This window comes from Nesoenas mayeri, assembly GCF_963082525.1.
Source record: "Nesoenas mayeri genome assembly, chromosome: 21".
Classification (NCBI taxonomy): domain Eukaryota; kingdom Metazoa; phylum Chordata; class Aves; order Columbiformes; family Columbidae; genus Nesoenas; species Nesoenas mayeri.
This window is the reverse complement of record NC_137571.1, coordinates 5,388,248-5,411,855: the sequence shown is the minus strand read 5'-3', so window position 1 is coordinate 5,411,855 and position 23,608 is coordinate 5,388,248. Positions and strand designations below refer to the sequence as shown.

At 47.5% G+C, this 23,608-nt stretch overlaps 1 protein-coding gene across 7 annotated transcripts; it reads right to left on the bottom strand.

Moving 5' to 3' along the window:
- Positions 1 to 883: 883 nt before the first annotated feature.
- Positions 884 to 22,916, bottom strand: THRAP3 (thyroid hormone receptor associated protein 3). 7 transcript variants are annotated; one of them, XM_080357400.1, is made up of 14 exons: positions 22,808 to 22,916; positions 18,571 to 18,636; positions 16,606 to 16,691; positions 14,608 to 14,769; positions 11,019 to 11,924; positions 9,146 to 9,886; positions 8,495 to 8,667; positions 8,031 to 8,142; positions 7,713 to 7,797; positions 5,247 to 5,431; positions 4,457 to 4,649; positions 3,683 to 3,829; positions 1,284 to 2,941; positions 884 to 956 (listed from the first exon to the last, which is right to left on the bottom strand). In XM_080357400.1, exons 4-13 carry the CDS (start codon positions 14,742 to 14,744, stop codon positions 2,720 to 2,722), a joined length of 2,901 nt encoding a protein of 966 aa, XP_080213526.1. In that variant the 5' UTR covers positions 14,745 to 14,769; positions 16,606 to 16,691; positions 18,571 to 18,636; positions 22,808 to 22,916; the 3' UTR covers positions 884 to 956; positions 1,284 to 2,719. The 7 variants fall into 7 exon arrangements, with proteins under 7 accessions (XP_080213526.1, XP_080213520.1, XP_080213523.1 ...); XM_080357394.1 differs by having other exon boundaries at positions 3,683 to 3,832; positions 22,808 to 22,915; XM_080357397.1 differs by lacking the exon at positions 16,606 to 16,691 and having other exon boundaries at positions 3,683 to 3,832.
- Positions 22,917 to 23,608: the final 692 nt, after the last annotated feature.

Sequence of the window (23,608 nt, the reverse complement as noted above, 5' to 3'; positions counted from 1 at the left end):
ACTCACCGGACTCCGCATCCCAGGATAGCATCACCGGCTTCAGCTGCCGGAGAACAAGGTTTGGCAAGAACGGGGCACTGGAGCACGGCCAGAGCTGGGACGTGAGGCAGGGACCGCTGGCACAGCACAGCCCCACACAGCCTGGACCCCGTGGAGCCACCAGGGCGCAAGGTCTGGCCGCACAAGCCGCAGGGCAGCACAGGGAAGGTGGCTCTGGTGCAGCCCCCACTCACCATGGGCACCGATGCCAGCAGGAGCTCCGCGAGGTTTTTGGGGACAGGTGCGGATCTGGGGAGCGAAGCACCGAGGCCGGACTCACACCCAGCCCTGGGAGGCAGCTCGAAGCCACGGGGTCTCGCTGTGCCTGTCACCTTTGGTGCAAGCGGGAAGTGAAACCCAAACCACAGCGGGGCCGAAAGCCACAAACCGCGAGCGCAAGGGGCTGGTGTGACCGTGTCACTGAAGCGCCCTGCAGAGCGCAGCAGCCAGAAGGGCCAGCGTGGCCGAGGGCTGCCGGGGTGGTCCTGGCCAGCACTTGCGCCAGGCCAATAGCATGAATATTCCTTTAGACCAAACGCTTTTGACTCTGCAACACTGACCCACAGCGCCGGGCAGAGGTTCTGCTAAGGAGGGTGCTCTCCACTCTCCACGGGGTTTGGCTGGTCAGGCTGAGCTGGGAACACGGGGTGCCCCTTATTTCAACCTGGCTCAAGGGCTCAAAGCCAAGCACGAAGGGAAACACGAACCGTTACCCCACATCGCTGTCTCAACGGCTGTTGGCCAACACCAGGAACAACCAGCGGCCAGGAACACCGCTCTGCAGCGCCGGCAGATGCCCAACGTCACCGCGAAGGCTGCACAGCCCATGGCTGCCACACAGCGAGGAGCGATTCTCCTCCTCCTCCTCGAGGGAGCGATGAGCAGCGTTACTGCCTGGTCCCCAAGGCAGCGACGAGCTGCTGGGGACAAGAACCTGGGCTTAGCGCCACCATCAATCCAGGCTGCCCGCAGCCTCGATGTGCAGCGAGGATGGAGCTGTGTCCCCACTCACAAGTGACACAATCCCTCCTGGCAACCTGCAACCACTGTAACACTATGGGCTAAAAGGTCTCGTAGCTACTTAAAAACCAGCAGTTAATGATTTATAGTAATTAACTTAGCATGAGGCTCACTGCAACACTAACACCCGTGCTGCGCGGTTCTTGTGCCCACAGTAATGTCACCCAACAGCCACCCCCATGCCGCGATGGCAGCTCCTGTTGGCCGAGCGTGGTGTTCCCCACCTGCAGAGCCAGAGCAGATGGAAGCACCTCGTGCATCGCACCAGCAGGACCTGCTCCCAGGTCCGGGTTGTTCCAAAGCTTCCCGCGCCGGGGCCGGCCGGGCCGCGCAGTTCCGCCGGCTTCACTGGTTAATTCCGAGGGCGCCTGGTGACAGACGGAGCCCCGGACTCAGAACACAAAACAAAGCAGAGTTAACACCTACTACTTATTTTATTGTATTTTATTTGCATAAACAAACTTCAGGGCTTTGCTAAACGAGAACTGTTCAAGTCAAAACAAACCAAACTCTAGTCGGTGTGTGGGGACAGCACAGCAATCCTGGGGGACGCGGGGACGGGACGGGGCGAGCGGTGTCTCTACAGCGCGTGCACTCAGCGCCGGGACCGGCGTCTCCTGCGGAGCAGGAACCACCTGCAAACGGCTCCACAAGAGTTTGTTACGTACAAGATAAAAAGAAATACATCATAACGGGCGTCCTTAACCAGCACAGGAGGGATCTGCCTTTTGTTTTTATAAAAAGATTAATAAAAAATATTGAAAAATTCTCATCTCCTTTCGTATTTTTCACCTAGTAGAATTCTGAAGTGTCTTAGAAAACTATGTTACCTTGGAAAGAGCACTCGGGTTCACAACCAGCTGCAAAGAGGATACACAAAATGCCTACAAGCGGTTGGGGCTCCAGCACACACCAGGCCTAACGGTGGACACAAACAGTGGTGAAAAGGAGGGTGTATTCTTTTTTAAATCATGCTAATTTGGTTAACTTTCAACATAAAGGAAAACAATCGTTTTTAAAAGGCCCTAAACTCAATTGTTACATTAAAAAAAAAAAGTTAAAAAAAAAAAAAAATAGCAGTTTGGTCCCAACGAGTTAACATTTAGATGTTTATTCACATGCTTCATTCTTTTCTTATTTATAAGAACCAAAAAGTTTCCAAAATTATCATTTTAATTGATGTTACTACATACGTAAAGGCCTAAAACGAGTACGGATTTTAAAAACTGAATACACAATAGGGGAGAGAAATTTGAACTGGCGAGTTAATCCCGACCTTTACTATTTCAAATTATAAAAGAGAAACAAAACTGTCAAGACTACTGGGTTAAGATGGGCACAAACCAAAATCCACATTGCCTTCAAAGCCTGTTACCGAAAAAAACCCATAATAATCGACCATTCGGTAAGGTCACAGACAAAAATATCTAGGATCTCACCCAGTACTTGACCTTATTCAGTCCAGCAGGTAAGTCTTTGGGAAGATAAAACTCCACGAGTGGATCCAGGTTTAATGATTCCCCAGTTCTAGTCCACGTTGGGGCTGAGCTCTGGAAAGGCGGGTGACACTGGGGGTGTTTCCGAGCTCCGTGATCTCACACCAGGACTGTGCCGAGCCCCCTCCCTCCTGCCAGCCCGCTGGGAACCGCGCGCTCCGCGCCTACTCGGCCGTCGTCTGCATGTTGTCCTTCTCCTCCCTGTTTTCTGCTCCGCTTTCGTCATCTTCGATTTCTCCCTCTTCCCCGCTGAATTTGTCGTGCGCCCACTTGGGGCTGGTGCTTGACTTTCGGAACATGAAGCGACCTCTCCCTCGGGGGAAAGCGCCCCGACCGCGGCCTCTGTTCACCCACTTGTCCGCACCTTCGCCCTCGCGGTCGTCGTGCTGCACGGGAGGAACCAACATCAGCTGGAACAGCCTGACTGCTCACACTCGAGCAGGAAAACCCTGGCTCCCAGCACAGCCCTGCAGCACCAACCCCACTGCCGTGTCCTGCCACCTCAAGGGAAACACTGCCTTGTTTGGGGGCACAAAACCAGCAGCTATTGCAGGAACGTACCACTGTACACACAGCAACCTGTCCTCACCGGCAGGAAAGTCTCAAAAGAATATTTAGGGGTGGATAGGGGATGAGTGTTTGGGCCTGGAGGCCCGTTGCTGGTTCTGCCACTATACAATTTAGATATTCTACACATTTCCCCTTTATTTCTTTGCCAATCGAATCACTTTGGCAGCTTCAGTCATTATTGCAGGGTGCTCAGGGAGTTTAATAACATGTGTTGCTTTCAGGAATGGTTTGTGTGAGGTGAGGCAGACGCAGCTGGTTCAAGATGACATAGACCATGGCACTGAGCTCAAACTGACCCACTTCTGTACCTAAAGTTCAGTGTAGAGACTGGATACCCCAAAAAATACAGTCTGCCTTCAACAAGATCAGAGAATAATGCAGTAAAAAAGTAACCACGGCTTTCTTGTTTGAGGTACAAGCCTGAAATACTGCACTATGTAATGAGAAGATTAGGGATCTCAAGTACCCCAAACCAGGAAGAGTTTATGCCCTAAAGCATTTAAGACCAGAAATACCTGGAGTGTATATATCTACCTTCCAGTACTTCAGACACATACCAAGTAGTACTTCTTGCTCTTAGGTGTGTACTCAGGATCCCACTCCTCATCTCTGTTTCGCTTCTGGAAGTCGTTGTTGCCACCACTGTTGCTGTTATTGTTGCCTGAAAAGTTGCCTCTGCCCCATCCTCTCCCTCTTGCTCTGAACTGCTGCAACAAAACACGGAAAGAAAATCAAATGGTTGCAGTGTTAGTGCCCTCCCACCCCCTAGACGGCTTCCAGGGCACCCAGGAGATCCAACATCGCTTCTCTAACCATCCAAGAACACCCTTAACCTACCAGGAAAATAAGGGCTCAGGACATTTTAGGGTTTTCTAGCTCATCTCATCACACAGTGCACCAGTTTCTATAAAGCTGTTTAAGACCCTGCGGAGGCATTTCCGGAGCACCCACGAGAAAGCGTCTGACACATACAACATACACATCTGTGTAACTAAGGTGTAAGAACGGCAAACCACCAGCGTGGTTATGAGCAGACGAGTCACTCAGCCTAACCCCAACTGACCGATGCACATCGTGCTGCCCATCAGGGCTGCTCAGCAATTAGTAACACACTAAAGTTTCCAGGCTTGATTCCGCACCACATATCTTGAGCTCAGCTGCCCAGGCTGTATTCTCAGCATCCTGGTTTGTGCTCCAGACCTGGAGGGATCATGTTCTGGCTCATCACCCACAACCAGACGACGCCTCTGAGGTTTCTCCTTCACAGGATGCTTGAACTGTGCAAGCACAATATGTAACAGCCACTTTTTGACTCTTTGGAGAACACTTACAAAGGTCCCTCTGGCTCTTCCTCTCTCATTCGGACCAGTGAATTCTTTAGTCCCAAGCCGGGACTTGTCGAAGCCTGTGGTGCTTTCCTCCCGCTCCTCGGTCTCCTCTGGATACTCCTCCGCTTTGACGGAATGAGAGGACCGTGAAGATGACGAGCTGGATCTGGATCTCTCACGCACTCTTCGGTGTTTCCTGTTTCAGTGATAGGAAATGGAGGTCAGGGGGACACATACAGGGTTAATAACTCAGTTGTGACCTGTTTGCTACAGAACAACTTCTTTATCACTCCCTATCCATGCAACGATCTCCTTTTCCTACTACGAAAAGGAAGAGCCATAGTAAAAGCTCAGGGTCAGCTACAACACACAGATCTAACATAGGCCCCAGGTCTTCTCCAGCAAGAATTCATTGCTACTGCTTACGGTGTTTACACCATCTTCTGTTAGATAAACACGCATCTACAGAGCGTTAGTCAAATGAAAAGCTAACAGAGCAAGACTAAATTAACATGAATGCCAAGTCATTTAAACCTGCTCTCCACAACACAACAGGAACAAGGAAAAGTGACTCACCCATCCTGACACATGGAGCCTTCGCATTTACCTTTAACACTTATTTAGCGTTTCAGATAGATATAGTGGCAATCAAGAGGACACGCAGAGGAATAATTGATGCCACTGGAGGAGTTTATGTCACAGGTGTACAACTACACGTACACGGTGTCGTCTCCAGCCTTAACAGCAGAAACATGAAGGGCAGAAGGAAATGGCTAGTAGGTTTCCTACATACTTTTTCTTTGAGCCTTTGTGACTTTTCTCCGTTTTCTCAGTTGATCTTTCCCTTGAGTGACTTGAATCTCTCGAGTCCACCGACTCTCTGGATTTATCGCGTTTAAGATCTCTTTCCTTATGTTTTTTACGGCGTTCAATATCAAGGCGCAGGTCAACAGGGTCGTCCTTATATTTCCCTTCAGCCTACAAATGCAGGGAAGAGGGGAGAGTTTAACACCAAGGTTTATGGCGCACTAGTTCACACCATTACTTTGCTATTAACTGCACAGACTTCTGGAGACATTTTAAGATGTAAAATAATGCACTATTAAAATAAGTTTTTATTTGTCAGACTTCAACTTTCCTACTGCTTTTTAACTTTTATTCTCCTCTCTTAAACAGCATTAGAATAAATAGACCAGTAATAGAGGAGGGGGAGACATGGAAGCTCACACTTATTGTTAACCACAGCCAGTGAGAGATTAAAACAACTCGGAAATCCCATCCAACTGATTAGGGATTGGAACTACAGCGTGTCAAAAACACCTAACAGCCCCTGGACATTTGTCACTGGCCAGCAGCAAGCTCGCTATTCTGCTCACAGACATCACCTAGCAGGGAGGAAGGAATTTGAACCACCAGGTCTGGAAACAGCACATTAGGAGAAGCAAAAGCTGTTTGCTGCTTGGAGGTACCTGAGACAGGGATTACTGATCAAAGGGGTAAGTGATGGAGGCCGTTGAAATGCAGCGGCCAAGTGCATCTGGGAGAATCATCCCACTGGTGCGCAGCCTTTAACACGTCTGTCAGGATTTACTCTGGGTCAGACGTCACCTATAGCCCTGTGTCCCCTGGGCTGGAAGGCACCATGCAGACAACGCCAGGAAGCCACAGACAGAAGTTTGTGCTTCTCCACATGATCCTAGCAAGTCTAACGCAAGCTACGCCTGGTGTTCCACAAAGCAAAACCAAACCAGCTGCATGGAAAACACTCAACTAGCTTATTTCTTTTTACGCTATTATCTGGTAATGCGTGCTCTGAGTTCTGTTTACAATGCTACTGCACTAATGGATTAAGACAGCTCCTTCGGCAAAGGGGCAGCTGCGTGACCTGCGCACACCTGAAAGGCTGTGGCACCTGGCTGAGACTCTGCTGGCTGCACACAGGGGAGCAGCAGCGGCAGGGCTGTGCTTCTGACCAACGTTAACGGCTGTGGCGTCGCAAACACCAACGTGCAGCCCCCACGGCCGCGCTCAGCGATCGCTACTTGGCTTACACACCACTCATCCTGGGAACTGTATGACTCTATATGCAACATACATCATATTAATCGTCTTGAATGAAATATTATACAAAAGGATTAGTAATTCTCTAGCTATTAAATTTTTTACTTACATGAGTTTCTAAACACTTTTTTGTTTAAATAAATATGTCAAATAACGCAGGAGTGAGAGCAGGCGTTTTGTTTTGGTATTTTGCTCTTCTACTTTCCCCAGGCAAAGAGCTTTAATTTCTACTCTGAGAATAAAACTGCTCCCAACACGATGGATGACAGATAAGTGACCAAATCAGCAGCAGCTCCCTTATGTGGTACAGCAAACACTATTTGGGTTTGGGAGGGCAGGTCTGTTTCACGGAAGGCTGGCGAGCTGTTTGGAAACCACGTTTATAATACACTCTGCCAAGCTGATGCTCAGAGTTCAGGCCCATCAAATCCATCTCACCATCGTCCATGTCAAGCCACAAGTGTGTTTGGAAAAGATCGAAAACAAATATGAAACAAGTAAGGTTTCAGCAGGACTGTTTAAAATCTCTTCAACGTTCAACGTAAATATGTATGAAGGTGAATAAACAAAGGTTAAAATCCCAAACATTTTACATTAAGCCATTTTTAGGATTGTTTACAGTGAGCGCAATGGCTTACTCAGAAAACTTACGACTCAGAAAATCTAATACACTAAATTCCAAATGGTCTGGATCTAATCAAACAAGTGCTGAATGTTAAATAACAGCAATCAACAGAAACGGTACAGTAAGTTGTTAGAACAAAATTTATAATCTGCTTAATAGTGTATTCGGTTTAGATAAGTATTTACTCTCCTCCCTTTGACATGCATGTCTTTTTGAAAACATGGTTGGAAATATTGCATGTATACAATTGATTTAATAATACTTACAAGCAGAAAAATATCACAAAAAGTCTCTTCTCTCATCATGGGCACTTGTTCCAAAAATCCTCTCTTTTTTCTCAAGCTCACCTCAATTGACTTTGGGGTCATTTACCATAGTCTAACCACTTCACAAAGGTTGTTGATACATTTTTAATAAAAATTAACCCTTTGTAGTTCATTTTTAGAATTATGCCCATCCTTAAAAGAAAAACACAAACTTAAGTAGAGAGTAATTTAAACAAAAACATCACTGTTAAGTTCATGCCCAATGCACTCATTTTCTTGAATTAAACTAATCAGAGTAACAGTTCACCTTGAAGCCAGGATCTCGGGAGCTTTTTGTTTCCTCTTGAGATAATCCATGTTTTCTAAAAGTACTGGGAGATATATCTATCCTCCTAAAAGGAAAGAAAGTACACAGATATAATCTTGCTCATAAGAAGGATCCAAAAGTTTTAGATCAAATGTCATTTAAAACAGACCAATATTTCCAAAGGTACTTAGAACTCCCCATATTTTTCCATTTTTTTTGCTAGAGCTAATAATAAACTTTAAGTTTATTATCCCAGAGGTTAAGAGAAGGAAATCTGAAATACCCCTGAAATGTTAGACAGAGTCTAACAGCACCAACCTGTGGATTTCAGGGCTCTTTTTGTTTTTAGCTGCATCTTGTTCCATTCCTTTCTTTAGATATTTGGTAAAGCGTTCATTCAGTGTCATTGTTGAAGACCCAAAGTGATGCTCTGTTGGGAGTTTGAGTAAACAAGGCCAAAATATTAATACCATTTTTTGTAAAAAGACAAAGCACATCAGTCACAGAATCCCAGAGTGTCAGGGATGGAAAGGGACCTGGAAAGCTCATCCAGTGCAATCCTCCCATGGAGCAGGAACACCCAGATGAGGTTACACAGGAAGGTGTCCAGGTGGGTTGGAATGTCTGCAGAGAAGGAGACTCCACAACCCCCCTGGGCAGCCTGGGCCAGGCTCTGCCACCCTCACTGAGAAGAAGTTTCTTCTCAAATTTAAGTGGAACCCACTTATTTGGGCAAGGGAGGAGTGAACCCTCACCTGAGGATACACAGACATCTGACCTACCTCTTACATGATGGACTATAGTCACTATATGTTGAGCAAACAGTTCAGAAGGACTTCGCTGAGACTGAGCAGACTGAATATGATGGAAAATGGAACGAAATTCCGTCTCTTTTTTGTTGCTGTGCACAAGGTCACGACACAGCTTACGTTCCTGAGCCAATATGCCACTTGGACTAGAAAAAGAAGAGAGCACATGAAACAGAAGAACGGGGTAGAGGGAAGCAGTTTGAGATGATGAATGTTTCAGAAACTGGAAGGTGACTGCTTTTCAAACTCTACCATGATTCTAGCACCAAGCAGCCACTGAGCACCCAGCTCTTTCCAGCGTGCGGTGTAGCACAGAACCTGACTCAGAAGCATTTACAATCTGAACTGACCTTACATCTAGTCACAGAAAAGATTAGGAAAAGTTGTGTAACCTTCACACTACCACCATCACAAACCAGTAACCTGTCTAACCCCCCACCACAAAAAAATGGGTCACACAAGCATTATAACACCAGAAAAAAAATCATCTCCATCTCCTAAAAAGGCCAATAGTGATGGAATATTATTTAGCCTTCCTTACACCTGGCAGGTGTATGAGGGTCTGAAGCAGAAAACCAGACAAAACCCACTATTTAGACTTCTCAAAAAATAGCAAATAGTTACCGTGCAAGATCTTCATCAAAGGAATCCATTCGAATATTGACCTGGGCCTCACGAGTAATGGAAAAGGAGGACTTGCCAGGGGCCAGCCCCTCTCCTTTGGTGCCTGCTTTCTCCTTTACCTCAGAAGTCTTCCTTGGCGGGGGGGACGAGCTTTTTTCCTGGCTTGATTTGTAAGCGGTCACTCTGAAATTCTTTTCAGGAACAAAGCCCCTGTGACCTGGTTCGGCTCTCTTGGATGCTGGTCTCTCTTCTTTTTTTGATCTTTCAGAATAGCTTTCCTCCTCCGTTTCATCAGATTTCCTTTGTTTCTCCTTTCCAGGTGGCAAGAACACCACGCCTTCCCATTTTCCTGACCTATCCTCCTCTTGACTTTTACTTGAGGTTGCTACGACTTTAGACATAAATTTGGGCTCATCATCAAATTCCGAATCTTTTCGGCCTTTTGCCTTGTCTTTCTTTTCCTGCTCATCTGTCTCCTCTTTGCCATAATGACTTTCCTTATGGAACTCCGGGGTCTTTAGCTTGTCAAAGTCATCCCGGAACTTGTAGCGCTTGGGCGACTGGCTGCCGCGATATCCCTTCTCAGAGTCGGCTTTGGATGCATAGGAGTCAGATTTTGCCTTTCCATCTGTGGATCCCAACTCCGAGAAACTCCCTTTTTCTTTATTTTTCTCTTTTTCAACATTTGTTACTTTCTGTTCTTTGTCTTTCCCATTCTCAGTCTTCTGCTCTTCCAGATACCTGTTCAGAAAACAGACATCGCAGAAGTTCCCTTATTAAAACAGGTTGATACTTCAGTTGAAAGCAGTCATAGCTTAGAGAACACCAAGCTATTCATGTACAGAAAGCTGCTCTAAAACAGTTGAAATGTAAAGCAGATTGCTCAGCCTGGATTTAGACTTTTAGTTCTCAATATACTCAGCAAATGGAGAAGAAAATGGATATGCAGAACTGATGACATGAGGCTTAAGAAGTACTAAAAAACAACTTACACACAGATTCATTTTAAGGAAAATAGTAACATCTTACCCAATCGGTTTATTTACTTACAAACCTGGTTCAGGAGAACAACACATCAAAACTTTCAAACTGGGCTGTTCTGCTTTAAACAACACACTGGAAATAAAAGCCCCAAAAGCTACTTCAAATTTTGGATGCAAGTTTCATAGGTAAGCTAAATATTTCATGACCGACTGTAAATACAAATAAAAGCAAAAAGGTTAACAGAGGAGAATATTTATTTTGCTGGGAGAAGACAAAACACTTCTAGTGAGAACAACTATTTCTATGAACCTAGTTTAAAGCCTCAGAACTATGTTTTAAAGCATTCATTTAGCAGAACCCTGGCTTTGAGGAACCAGCAGTCAAGCCCACAGACACCAGTTCAGTGCTTTGAAAAGCCCAAACGAGAGTTAGAACAACTTTTTTCCTTCAAGTTTCAGACATCCTTGATACAGAATCAGGCCAAAATAACTTTAAAAATAATAAATAAAGAGATTTAAAAGCACTTGTGAGTGCCGCCCTGCCGTCTAAAACAAAGTGCCACCTTCAGGCACTAATCCAGAGCGGACTAACCCAGCGAACAGAAGCTGCTGTCTGCTGTAGGAAGGATGTCTTAATTTCAGCGATGATCCGGGTGTTCTAGTTTCTCATACTACCCATAGACAAGCACAAGCATCGGAACTACACCTGCCTTAGGCTGCTTGCGCGTCTTCAGTTTTGCTGATTTATAATATCTAATGCAATACTTACAAACTGTCTTTAACTGAAAAGCAAATAACTTAGGCACACACGCTGAGAACCCTCCCAGTGCTCCTGAAGAACACACACATGCAGCTGGTCAAAACCCAGCACAACGAAACACATCACTTGCCTTTTGGAGAAGGCTCCCCCACTGGGAGCTGCGCTTTCCTCCTTCTGAGATGTACCATACATGGAACCGATGGGTGTTGGGCTTTTGCACACAGGGCTCTTTCTGGTTGGGCTCAAACCTGCCGAGCTGTGGTCAAAGGGACTCTGGTGAGAGCCTGCCTGAAAGGAGGCGCTGCTGCTTTGTAAAGCAGAGCTCATCGGGGACGGGCTGGACAGCGGAGGGCTCGACTTTTGCAAGGGACTTGGCCGAGGAGAGCGACGCCTCACCACAACCGACTGGAGAGGGCTTTTTAGCGCAGGACTGCGCTCCCTCGGGCTGAGCTCGGACACAGAAGCTCTTGACGCTGAACTCGTGCCATAGGTGGTCACATCTTGCCATGGCTTTGATCCCTCGGATGCCTTGGCGTCTTGAGCCGCTCCTCCTGAAAACGGCTGCTCCTTAGACTCATCGCCTTGATTCTCTCCTGCAGCCTGAGATGCCCGGGTGTCCTTGGAAGATGATTTCTTCTCCTTTCCAGATTTACGCTTGGAAGACTCGACTCGGCTATGATTTGAGGAAGACCGGGAAGAGGAAGACCTCCTTGACCGATCAGAAGATGACTTATCAGAATTTCTAGAATGACTTCTAGACCTTGGTGAAGGAGACCTTCTCTTGGGTGACCGGGAGCGTGACCTTCCTCTACGAGGGCTATACGCCTGGCGATAATTTTGCCAGTTTGACCTGTAATTTCCATATCCTCCTCGGTTATACTGGCCCCATGGATAAAACCCTCGATTTCGGCCACGGAAGTAATACGGTCTCCTGTATCCTCGATTATGACCTCTGAAATCCCGGTTCTGATAGACTCTCGGATGGTTCCTTTCTCTGTTATGAGATGGAGAATAGGACCTCGAACGAGACCTAGAACTGATAAAAGAAAAAATTACACAAACCTTGTCAAGTTTATTCTTCTGTCACAACTTTAATTGAAGCCTTATAAAAAAGAAGTGGAAAAAATAATTTATAAGCTTTTAAAATTAATTTCTTTGGTTTACCCTCATAGTATTACACTTTGCCCTCAATAAACTGCAGTGGAAATAACTTGTGTCTGTGATGCTGCCAAACAAATATTTGACTTCAGGATCACTGGAGAGGCCCCGACGGGTACACATGGCTCTTCATTTCTTCATTTTTCTAGGATGAACAAGGCTGCTACCCGGCTTCAGGAAAAGGGACATATCTCAAACTTCCAGCCCTTTATAGCTCGAGGTCAAGGCTATACCTCACCTTAGATCTGCTTCACAAAGAAGTATTGCTTTACGCAGGTCATGCTGCTGTTAGCAGAACAGATCAAAAATCTTCCTCTGGTGTCCTCAGTTTTGAAATTCAGATAAGATGAAACCCCACTTCTTTGCCAGGTGAGTTAATGAATTGCTACACCTCAACATGAGAAGCGCAGCACTGGAGCCAGTGACACGCTGCCCTGTGGTTTGGGTTTCACCAGGGCGCAGCCCTTGGTGCAGCTGGGAAGCTGGAGCTTCATGGAACAGGCAGCGGGCTGTGCTGGTTCCCAGCGCGATGCCGCGAGATGGCACTGTGCAGTGTCCCTCTGCTCACCCCATGCCTGCCACAACCTCACAAAGAACAGAGCTGAGTCCAAGCACGAAGCCTGTACGAATATAGATTGAAATGGCAAAACATTATGGGCTAATTGTTTCACTGGCTTCTCCCATTAAACTTTTGGAGCTGCAGTTGTGTAACTGTTTAAAAGCTCCACTGTAGCTCAGCATTAAACACCAGCTTTGCAGTGAGTATTTCACAGCTGCTGGAAAAAAAAGAACAGTCGGAGATTTTAGCAATTTTGCATTAGTATAACAGAGGAAGCATCCAAACTAGTACGTTTAAACACAAGAGATCTTTTCCAATTGGAAACTTCATAAATAATATTAATTGAAGCCATTCCCACAGTCCCTTTGTACATTAAGAGAGAGCCAGGCACGCTCCCTGCTCACTCTCCAGGAGCCGGGTACTTCTTTACAGAGCAGCAATACACACCCCTCCGCTCACACCTCAAACCCCAGCACATATGGGAATACAAGTCCTGCTAGAATTCCTCCAGGATTAGCACACAGCCATGCACAGACAAACCTCGGTTCTGTTTTCATTTTTCCACCTACCAAACACATGACAGTGTAGCAGGAAACAGTCTATTCATACTATAGCCATTGCTAGCAAAGTGTGATGATAATTTTAACATATGCTTCATTCTTTACTTCAAATCATCAAAAAACCTACGCAACTTGTCTGAGACGCTTTCTCATTCGAACAGCAATGAGAAGGAAAAGCAGAGACGCAGTCGGCAGGAAGCGGCGCTAAGGAGCCCTCCTCAAAAGCACCACGAACACACATGCTCCTGTTTTCAGACAAGTGCTGTGTTTGTCATGAATTACCAGCAAGGGACCTGCTGAGCACCGCTTCCAAGATCTGCTCTATCCTTTCAGAGGGGCTTGCAGCAGGAAAACTTCACTCTGAAAGTTGCAGAGACTATTTACAAGAAATCTTTTTACAACAATATAGTAAAAATTACGCAAAAGAGCAACCGCGAGTACTAATTCTCCCAGCCCCTTGCAGCTAACCAGCTAATATACCCTGTTCCAGTTCTAAAGCACCTACAATAGGTAAAAAGGAGAAATAAAGTCATAAAGAAAGCAACAAATATTAGGCAGACTCCAACGTGGCAACACAGCCATTTCTGCTGTGTATGCTGAAATACATAATAATGGATTTTTATGCCAAGATACGACATGAGACCTACCTCGGAGAATATCCTAACACCCCGCAAGATGGCTTGTCTGTACTAACCCCCTCCATTTTGATTCTGTTTTAAAAAATGAGTTATTTACAATGCACAAGTAGGTTCAGCAGCAGCACAGGAGAAACGACCATGTTTGCATAGGGTGCCTTTGATTTCAGCTGTCAAATGTCCTTCATAGCGAGGCAGATATCCCCAAATGATCATGAATCTTCCAGCATTCCAGTTTCCTTCTGTGAAGAACTCTGTTTGACTCAAGTCTCCACCTCCAATTTAGTTTCGTCATGTCCTTCTCTCTCCAACTGTACATTTATTAGAGCCTCTGCATTTTAAAAGTCTCTTTAATTGTTAACAGTTGCATGTGTTTACAGTCTAATGATTTTCAGAATACGTGTTATAAATCTAAGATGACTGAAAATGCAGCTGAACATCATTATACCCAGCCTAACTGGAATGTGTTTGCCAGATACAAAATGCTTAGCCAAAAGAAAAGGGAAAAAACAGATATCCTGATACTCAGGGAAGACATGAGCCTTTAACAGGCCTGATCAGAAGCAATTCAGAGAGGTAAGAACGATTATTAGGCACATTAATTATTTCTCAAAACTAACTAGAGTGGAATTAACTTTCTCCATCCAGAACAATCATTTCTGTTAACTGATTCCTGTAGGTTGAGAGGAGGGGCCCTGGAATCTAAACAAAGTCTTTCCTTGGAAAATAATTAAGTGAGAAACCATCTGAACAGGACAGAGAGGAAGAACAGTTACACCCTTGGGCTTCAGAGCTGCACGCACTTACCTAAGCCTGCGCTTTCTTGACCGTGAGACAGAACGAGAACGGGAGCGAGATTTGGAGAAGGAGCGTGAGCGCGACCTCGATCCAGACCTCGAACGGGAAGAACGGGATCCAGATTTGGATTTGTTAGTTTTAGACATCTTTGCAAGCACCTGGCTGTTGCACCTGAAGGAAATGGAAATAAAAGTATTTGAAAAATGAAGCAATGCGGGAGATCTGAGAGAACAGGCAACACCCGGCAGCCTGACAAACTACAGTGACATGGAACTTGGTAAAACTGGAAACAGGAGTGTTTGAAGTGGTGCCTAATAACAGATGAATGGTGTTGGGCTCAGAATACAAGGCTTATTTCGGTCTAAGGGCAAAATCTGCAAAAATAATATAAGCCTGTCAACCCAGAGTAATTCCAAATTTGAGCACTACAGGTGAAAGCAGCAAGTTAATGCAAAAGCCAGAAGAAACAGAGGCCACACCACTCGCTTAAGCAAGAATCCCTTTAAAGAGATAAACCATTTCATCTCAGTCACATCACTAATCAACACAGCCAGTTGTCACTGCTTTAAAGAACAATGAAAAAAGAGGCTTACTGTCAAAAGAAAACCCCACAAAACAAAACCCCACCCCTTTAAACTCCTCTCTCAATTTTCAGAAGGAATCAGGAACCAAAATGATAATCCAAGATACACGAATATGAGCCCATTTGCAGAGCTCTGGCTCGCTGTGAACGCTCGAGTTAAATCCTGGACGTACGTGTCCTGTCAGCCCGGGCACTTTGTGCAGTTGCTGTGATCAGTTACAAGCAGAGCGGCCAGTGAGGAGTTCTGTTGCAGCCAAAATAATTCAGACGTCCTTCCAAATATTCACAGCGTTATTCGAATGCTGAAGACAGAGGGATTATGCCGTAGCATTAAATAGCTATAATCATGAATTACCTGGGCTATTTTCAGGCATCTATCCAGGTAACTATGTTAGTATCATTTTATCCCTTTTTTCACCTACTGATTAAAAATAGAGACATTTAGGTACGTAAATACAACTGAGCAAGTACTTCTGCTGCTGTATCCATTTTAAGCAAATTCCAGTGGACTGACTTGCAATGGCTTCACTTTCAGTTGCTCTCCAAAGCCAAATTACATATATGGTTACCAGATACTCCAACTGCTGCCAGGGCACTTTCAGGAACAGCACAACACTTGTCACAGGAGCAACTGCTGGAAAAGTGGGTCATTCTTCTTCGGGAGAGCTGGTGCTTTCCAAAAATGGGAAGCTGGCTTGTATTTTTAAAATTGTTACATGTTCCCATTCTTCCCTTTTATCATACTAAAGGTGCTATATCAATTCAACTAAAGTATTTTAATATAAAATAAGTTTCCTAAAATCCAGAGGCTGTTGCAAGAAGCCAAGTTTGCCTTCTCCATGTCTAAATCCTCCCAGAACCCATCACACCACTCACAGGGGTTAGAACAATGGAGTGAAGGCTTCTGCTAAGCCACCACAATGCACTTTGCCCAGAAGACACATTTTATCATGAAACAGTGACAGGAAAGTTAATGTTTTACCTGTTTAAATCTCCTGAGAGAACTGAAAAGAACAGCTCAACTCTCCTGCACAGCAATGAAATAAAAAGCCCCTGTTGGGTATGCAGGGGAAGCTCTGCTTTTGTCCCTAAAGTCATCAGGGTGTAAATCTAAATATCACTCAACATAGCATTAAAAAAACCCCTAAAGTAGGTGGTTGTTCTGGACACGCAAGATTACGTCACAAAATTGCTCTATTTTACCCTCCTATTTACCAGCCAAAACATTCCAAGAGGTAAGGCTGCGTTTTTTCTTCAAATCCTGCAGTGTCCTTTTGGCACAGCAACAGTGGAAAAAATAATTCAACCGATACAGTTTTACTCGCAACATGACGCGGATGGAAGGGATATAAGGAGGTATATTACAAATCCCAAGGCAGGCAGTTTCACCACTTTCGAGGTTTTTATCTTGTCTTTCTGCCTACCTGCTTGAGCAGGTTCACACCTTGCACCCTTCAACAGTCAGGTTTCACCGTCTCAGATTTGTCAATTATGAAATCAGGAAGCAAACCTGAAATTAGAAGAGAACACACTGAAGCAGCTCATCTGTGTGGTCTTACTGGACTCAGGACTAAGGGTTTTCCCGTATTGTTAAAGAGAATCCACAAGCCAACAGAAACAATTGTTTTCCTGACAGATTGATCCACCAGCACATCGCCATCTCCTGAGGTGTGATCCAGCTGACTGAATTCTCTTCTTTAGAACACTGTTCTCATATTCAGAGTAGTACTACAAAAAATAACAACCAAGACAAGACACAACAAGCAAGAACAGCTAACCTTTCTTCCAGATATGGAAAGTAGGAAACATGCTCAGAGCTCTCTGCTGAAGCAGAAATCATAGTCCAGGAGTTTCTTATTCCAAAACACTGTAAATAACATTTCTATATGCCAAGATATGGGTCAAATGAAGAACACTTCTAGTTTTCACAAGGCCTTTTTCCAGGAATTTGTTTCCTATTTCCAACTGGCCTGTATTACTTTACGACTGTCTCTTTTCCATCTTCCACTCCATGGTTTGAAGTCTTTCAAGCAGTACTCATCATTATTTCAGACCTTTCACAGATGTTAAAGCAGAACAGAACCACCACAGCCCTGTACGAAAAAAGCCATCTAACAAAACGTTACAGTGGCAATCACTCCATCTCAAGCATGTCATCGGGGATGGCTATACCATGTAGCACCACAATTCGCCAGCTTTGAGAGGAAAACACAGCAGATATGTCCCTGCCAAAAGAAGCAGTTAATTTGTCTTCGTATCTGTCTATAATACACTGAGCACAAACACTAAGAACATTTGGAAACAAGTGAAATGGCTTATGTCCGTGCCTTAGAAGCATGCACAACACTGCAAATCTTGTTACAGTAGTTTCAGTTTATTGCAGTGTTTACAAAACATGAACCTGCAATTACTAAATATTTTGAAAAAGCATTTGTAGAAAGCTCTATATAATTGTAGTAGGAAAACAAAAATTTACTTGTTCTTTTCTGGCCAGCATTTAATGAAACTGTTACAGTTTATTTCACTGTAAGACCCAAAGCAAACAAGATAGCACCTCATTAGAGAACACATTTCTGCCTGGGCATCTTGTCATCCGTTTAGTGTTTGCGAGCCTTACTATTTGGGGCAGTTTTTGGATGTGAACTGAACCCTTGTCAAAACCACTGGGGGTCTCTGAATCCATGTGCCTGTAGTTTAAGAACCCCCAAGAGAAACAAGAAACAGTCCAATTTACGTAAGAAAACTATTCACAAATCATTTAATCAAAAGAATTCAAACTTGTGCATAATGGAAGTTATTGTGCTACTCCCTACACAGCAATAGAAGAATAAACTGTGACCTCCAGTGAAATCCTCAGGTCACTGCAGTCTGGAAACCTGCACACTCTGCATACCAGTATTTCCTTCATTAGTGACCACAATGCACTTACAAAAATGGGGAAGTTCTGCTTCCAAAGAAACAGCAAATAATGGAAAAAAACAATTGAATCTGGGGCTCTTTGGAACATCTTCCAAAATTCATGGTACACTTGCAGCCAAAACTGAATCTGTCCTAAAGTATGACTACACTTCTTAGATTTAACTATGAAAATACAAGCAAAAAGCAAACCCATTCATATGTCTATTCTCAAGCCAGCACCTTATTTCTCTCTACCTTAACTTGAATCTCATTAGCACAGGGGAAAACAAGGAAAAACACTTGATGTAACAGTAAAAGTCATTTAAAAAAAAAGTAAAAATCATGGAGTTATTGTAAGCACAAGCCATCAGGACAGGTTATCCCGACACCCTGCCTAGCTACGAACAGAGGCAAATGCTTGTCCACAGAAATCTCGTATGTATGGAACAAGCTTATTCGAACAGACAGTTTTCAGGGCTGTGTTTACATACCTTGTATAAGTCTCCCATCAATTATGTGTCTGAATATTGCTTTATTAGAAGCGAATGAGCTCTCACCTAAGTAAAAAAAAAAGGAAAATCAAATTTAAACCAATCAAGATACTGACAAATCCTCACATTTTGCAAGCACTGAAAAGGATTCTGATTTTGGCCATTCATTCCGGCACCGTTCCTCATTAAAATGGGTACATACACAGATCCTCAATGCAGGAAACCAACCTCATCCACAGCCCTACAGTAGCAATTAACTGCAATAATGTACTCAGATACCCACGGCTTGAAATAATCAGGTACACAACCCACATAGGGTATTATGTGTATAGCCCTCTATTACGGCACAAGTTAACATCGTTAATACTGAACCTAATACTCTTGAGAAAAGAACTTCAGCTTAACCCCCCCCATGCCCCCTGAGCCACCACCTTTTGTGCTCCCGGAGCAGAGAAACCTGCAGGTCAGTGGCCAAGCTCCCTTTCCTCCTTCCACCGAAGCAAAACCAGAAGTGAAAGGCAGGCGGGGTGGGAGGACGCAGGCCGGCTGCGCAGCTCCAGCACCCCTCGTATGACAGCAGGGGCTTTTTTGGGGTTTGTGCAGCTACCTTACACTGTACATCACGACAGGCTAAAAATGGCCAGATGACAAATCTGGAGATGAACTTAAGAGCAGTCCATTCGCTCCTGTATCAAAGGAGTAGCTATGAGCAGGGTTTTGCAAAGGCCCCATTCCCCTACAAAAGGGGATAAACGTACCAAGTATTTTCATATGTGACAGGAAAAGAGGGGAGCTGACAGAAACACTCTTCCTTGGGTAGAAAACTACCCCCCAAGGAGGCAGCGCTCCCGCGGCGAGGCTGGGTGGCATCTCTGTGTGCCTCTTTTTTTATGGACGCGACAGCTTCCGGTTACCATGGAGTGAAACAGCGCAAACACAATTCTCAGCTGGCATGAAATGTGATCCCATGATTTCACTATTCATAGCTCTGACATGATAAAGCTAAATTAAGCAGGAGCTCTTAACTTCCTCAAGCCTAACAGCAGAGACTCAGCCTCTGCTAATGCTCTGTTTCGCTGTGCAAAGGGGAAGGATATTTTCATTTACAGTAAGAGACTCCAGACCTACAAACCCAGCGCGTCACCCAGAAACAAAATGGCACCTACTTGCTCCCAGGCGCCACTTGGGCGTGACTCCAGCAGGAACAGAGGAGACATGAGCTCCTGCGCTAAACCTAACACCCTGTCCTCAGCCTGGGCCCCGTTACAGACACCCAGCACAGCTCCCCCGGTGCCCCTGCCCTGAACTCTGTGGTCAAACACGCAGCAGGAATCCTGCCACGCAGAGGAACTCTCTGTACCACCGTCATTCAGAGGAAACCGTACAGCCCAAGCCCCACGTTACTGTACTGGCACACGCGGCCACTAAACACAGCTCGGTATATTGTAAACTTTTCCAGATATGGAAAAAAGTTCAAGGGCTACACAGCTGCTTAAGCAATTAAGGAGCTCTGACACGGCAAGCTGTCATTTTGCAAAGACAAAGTCAAGTGAGCTAAAAAAAATGATCAAACTTTGGCAAAACTGTGCTATTCTTTTAAGTAGTTAGTGATACAGCTACAAAAGGAACACCATGATTTTAAAATTAAAAGCATCCTCAGACTTAACCAGTCCCACTCAGGACTTCCAAAGCCTCTCATAACAAGATTTCTTTTACAGTAGAGAAAGGGAGACCAGGTAAAAACAAAACACCTGCTGGCTTGCATGGTTTGTCACCTATTTTATACCCTGGTGCTTTAGGCATATAATGTTTCTGTTTTCTAATAGCACTAGCCATGTGAGAAGGTCTTCACCAGCTTTTCTGCAGCACATCAATGCCAAACACCTCACTCGCGAACCCCGAGGGCACAGACCTGGCTTGGCTATTTTCTTAAATAGTTTACAAAGGTTCCTGGCTCAAATAAGCTGGAGAAACCAGCAGACAGCTAAGTTATAGTCTCACAACCCTAGCAGCAGAATTCTCATTTTAACTGAGAACAGACTGAGACTTCAGTGATAATTCCTAACATTGACTTGCCAGAGGTGCCCATCCCCATTCCGCTAAATCCACAGTAGGGAAGACGCAAAACAAAAGCATACAGTGGGATCCAAAGAACATATAGACAATCACAGGACCTTCGACTCGCCAGAGGATCCTGTGTCACACCACCATGCATTTTAGACAGCTCTCTACAATAACTGCCTTATTTTATCCTCTTATCTGCTGTTGGATTGTGTAACTAATAACGCAGTTGACAAAGTCAGCCATTTCCTCACTCTGAGCTGGACTCCTGCAAAGTGCCAGAGCAAACATCCACACCAGCCACTAAATGCTCCAGGAGAAGGCACTGCTGTGTCTAAATGCTCTTTTTTTCTGTCTCTACAACACGCTCCCTTCAAGGCAATGAGAGGGGCTGAGCTTCAACATGTATCTTTTGAAATGACTGGAAGTCAGGTTACGCAACACCAACCCAAAGAACAGATCTCTGCAGCCACAGCGCTCGAGGGCAGCGGCCACACAAAGGGCACATTAAAAACACACCTAAATCGTCCCATGGGCCTCATCGTAACCTCTGACATAACCACCTGCCCTCACCACTAGCGGGAAGGAACACCCCAGGAGCCCTTTGCAGAGAGTAACCGGATGATTTAATTGTCTGTGCTCTTAGGAAAGGGCATCCTGACAATGCCTATTTGCTGATGTGACCCTGCAGCCTCTCACACACTCTGTGCTGATGCAAGAGCAGCAGATGAAGACTCTTCTCCTTCCCCACTCAGCTGTTAGACAACGTACGATATTTTCCAAACTGTTTTGTGTATTGGTTATTTCAGTGAACAAAGCTGTCCTTACGCGGCAGCATCAGACACATCCTCATGTACTTAAAACCAGGACTGAGTACTCCAGCGCTAACGAGCGCTGCGGAAACGCTGCTGTACACGCACCACCGCCCACTCCACGTCCACGGAGCCCTCATACCCGCCAGCAGACGAGTGAACCTGCGCCTCCCACGGCTGCTTTGCGGAGTTTGCTTATCCCAAACTCACCACATCACCTCCTGGCATAGAAACACACTCCAAAAGTCATTCAGGAGGCAATTACAGTGACAACTGCCTCGTGCAGACTTTGAAATACACTTATATAGAAATCTCAAACATATTAACCTCCCCAAACCAACAAAAGTTGGGGAAACAAGCCCTCATCAGCCTGGTGAAAATGAAGATTCAGGGCTCACACGTGTCTCTGCACAGCCCATTGCAGCACATCGCCTTAGGTTCTACCCAACTTCACTTTTAAACAAGACACAGGGTGTGGAAAGAACAAACCCATCCAGCTGCACCGAGGAGTGCTCAGCAGCGGTCATGGATCCTGTGAGAGCCGCACAGCGCCGGGACACAGCGCCGGGACACAGCGCCGGGACACAGCGCCGGGACACAGCGCCGGGACACAGCGCCGGGACACAGCGCCGGGACACAGCGCCGGGACACAGCGCCGGGACACAGCGCCGGGACACAGCGCCGGGACACAGCGCCGGGACACAGCGCCGGGACACAGCGCCGGGACACAGCGCCGGGACACAGCGCCGGGACACAGCGCCGGGACACAGCGCCGGGACACAGCGCCGGGACACAGCGCCGGGACACAGCGCCGGGACACAGCGCCGGCTCACGCTGCGGCCCGGACACGCTCCTACCCCCGCAAAGCGCCGCTCCCCCCGCCCCGGCCGCGCCGCAGCCGGACACCGCCCGTGAGCCCGGCGGAGGGAGGGAACCGGGGACAGGTCCAAGGTCCGGAGCGGGGGAGGAATCTCCGAGGCCGGGGCGCAGAGGCCCGGGCGCAAAGCGGGAATGGCGGAACGGGCCGGGGATGAGCCTCGGGGCCAGGCCCGGGTGAGGCCCAGCCACGAGGCCCCACTCGGGCCGGGCCCAACCGGCCCCGGGAGGGCGTCGCGCCGCGCTCGAGCCCCCCCGGGGGGGCCGTGGGGCCGCGCCCAGCACATGGCGGCCGCCGGGGGTCGGGAAAGCAGCGCCGCGCCGAGGCCCAGGGAGAGGCGGAGAAGGCCCGGCCGCGGGGAGCGGCGCGGCCGCAGAGGAGCCTCGGTGCGAGGCGGGAGAAGAGAAGGGGAAGAGAAGAGCTCAGCTGGCGGAGGGCAGCGCCGGTCAGAGCCGGGCGCCGCCAGCCCGGGCCCACCCGCACTCACCGGACCGCGCTCCGCCCGCGGCCTCCCCAGCGGCCGAGCGCCTCCACCTCCTCCGCACGCACTTCCGCTCCGCGCCCGCCCGCTGCCCGCGGGGGCTGCTGGGAGCCGCAGTCGGCCCTTCCTCCACGCTGATTGGCTGGCAGCGCCAGGCTGACTGCGGCTCCCAGCAGGCTCGGGGTCGGGGTTACGTCATTTCCGTCTCCTCCCTCCCCGCCCCTGGCGCCACGGAGGGGGCGTGGCCTCGGTGGAGAGGGGCGGGGCCATGGGGCGGGCGCGGCGGGAAATGGCGGCGGGGGCGCGGATCTTCTCCCGGTGCGGGACCGGCCTCCCTGCGCCTCCCGCTCCCCGCACCGCCCGCTCCCGCTGCTGCCCCGCCCCGCCCCGCCCTGCCGGGGAGTGAGGCCGCGGAGCAGCCGGTCGCTGCAAGGACCGTGTGTGAGCGGCCGCCGCTTCTCAGGCCGCGGCCTCAGGAGCCTGGCGGCGGCTGCCGGGATATCCCGCCTGCCCCGGGCCGGTGGTGGCTCCCGCGGGTCCAGCTGCTGGGGTTTCCCGCCTGTCCCGGGCCGGTGGTGGCTCCGGCGGGTCCAGCTGCTGGGGTTTCCCGCCTGCCCCGGGCCGGTGGTGGCTCCGGCGGGTCCAGCTGCCGGGATATCCCGCCTGCCCCGGGCCGGTGGTGGCTCCGGCGGGTCCAGCTGCCGGGATATCCCGCCTGTCCCGGGCCTGTGGTGGCTCCGGCGGGTCCAGCTGCCGGGATATCCCGCCTGCCTCGGGCCGGTGGTGGCTCCGGCGGGTCCAGCTGCC

What these genes read in the sequence shown, in the direction of transcription:
- THRAP3 (XM_080357397.1), bottom strand. Translation starts at nt 14,744, where the DNA reads ATGTCTAAAACTAACAAATCCAAATCTGGATCCCGTTCTTCCCGTTCG. An exon ending in TCAAGAAAGCGCAGGCTTAG is followed by an intron (nt 11,925 to 14,607) that starts GTAAGTGCGTGC and finishes TTCTTTTATCAG; the next exon opens with TTCTAGGTCTCGTTCGAGGT. An exon ending in AGAGCAAGAAGTACTACTTG is followed by an intron (nt 2,942 to 3,682) that starts GTATGTGTCTGA and finishes CCTCCCGTGCAG; the next exon opens with CACGACGACCGCGAGGGCGA.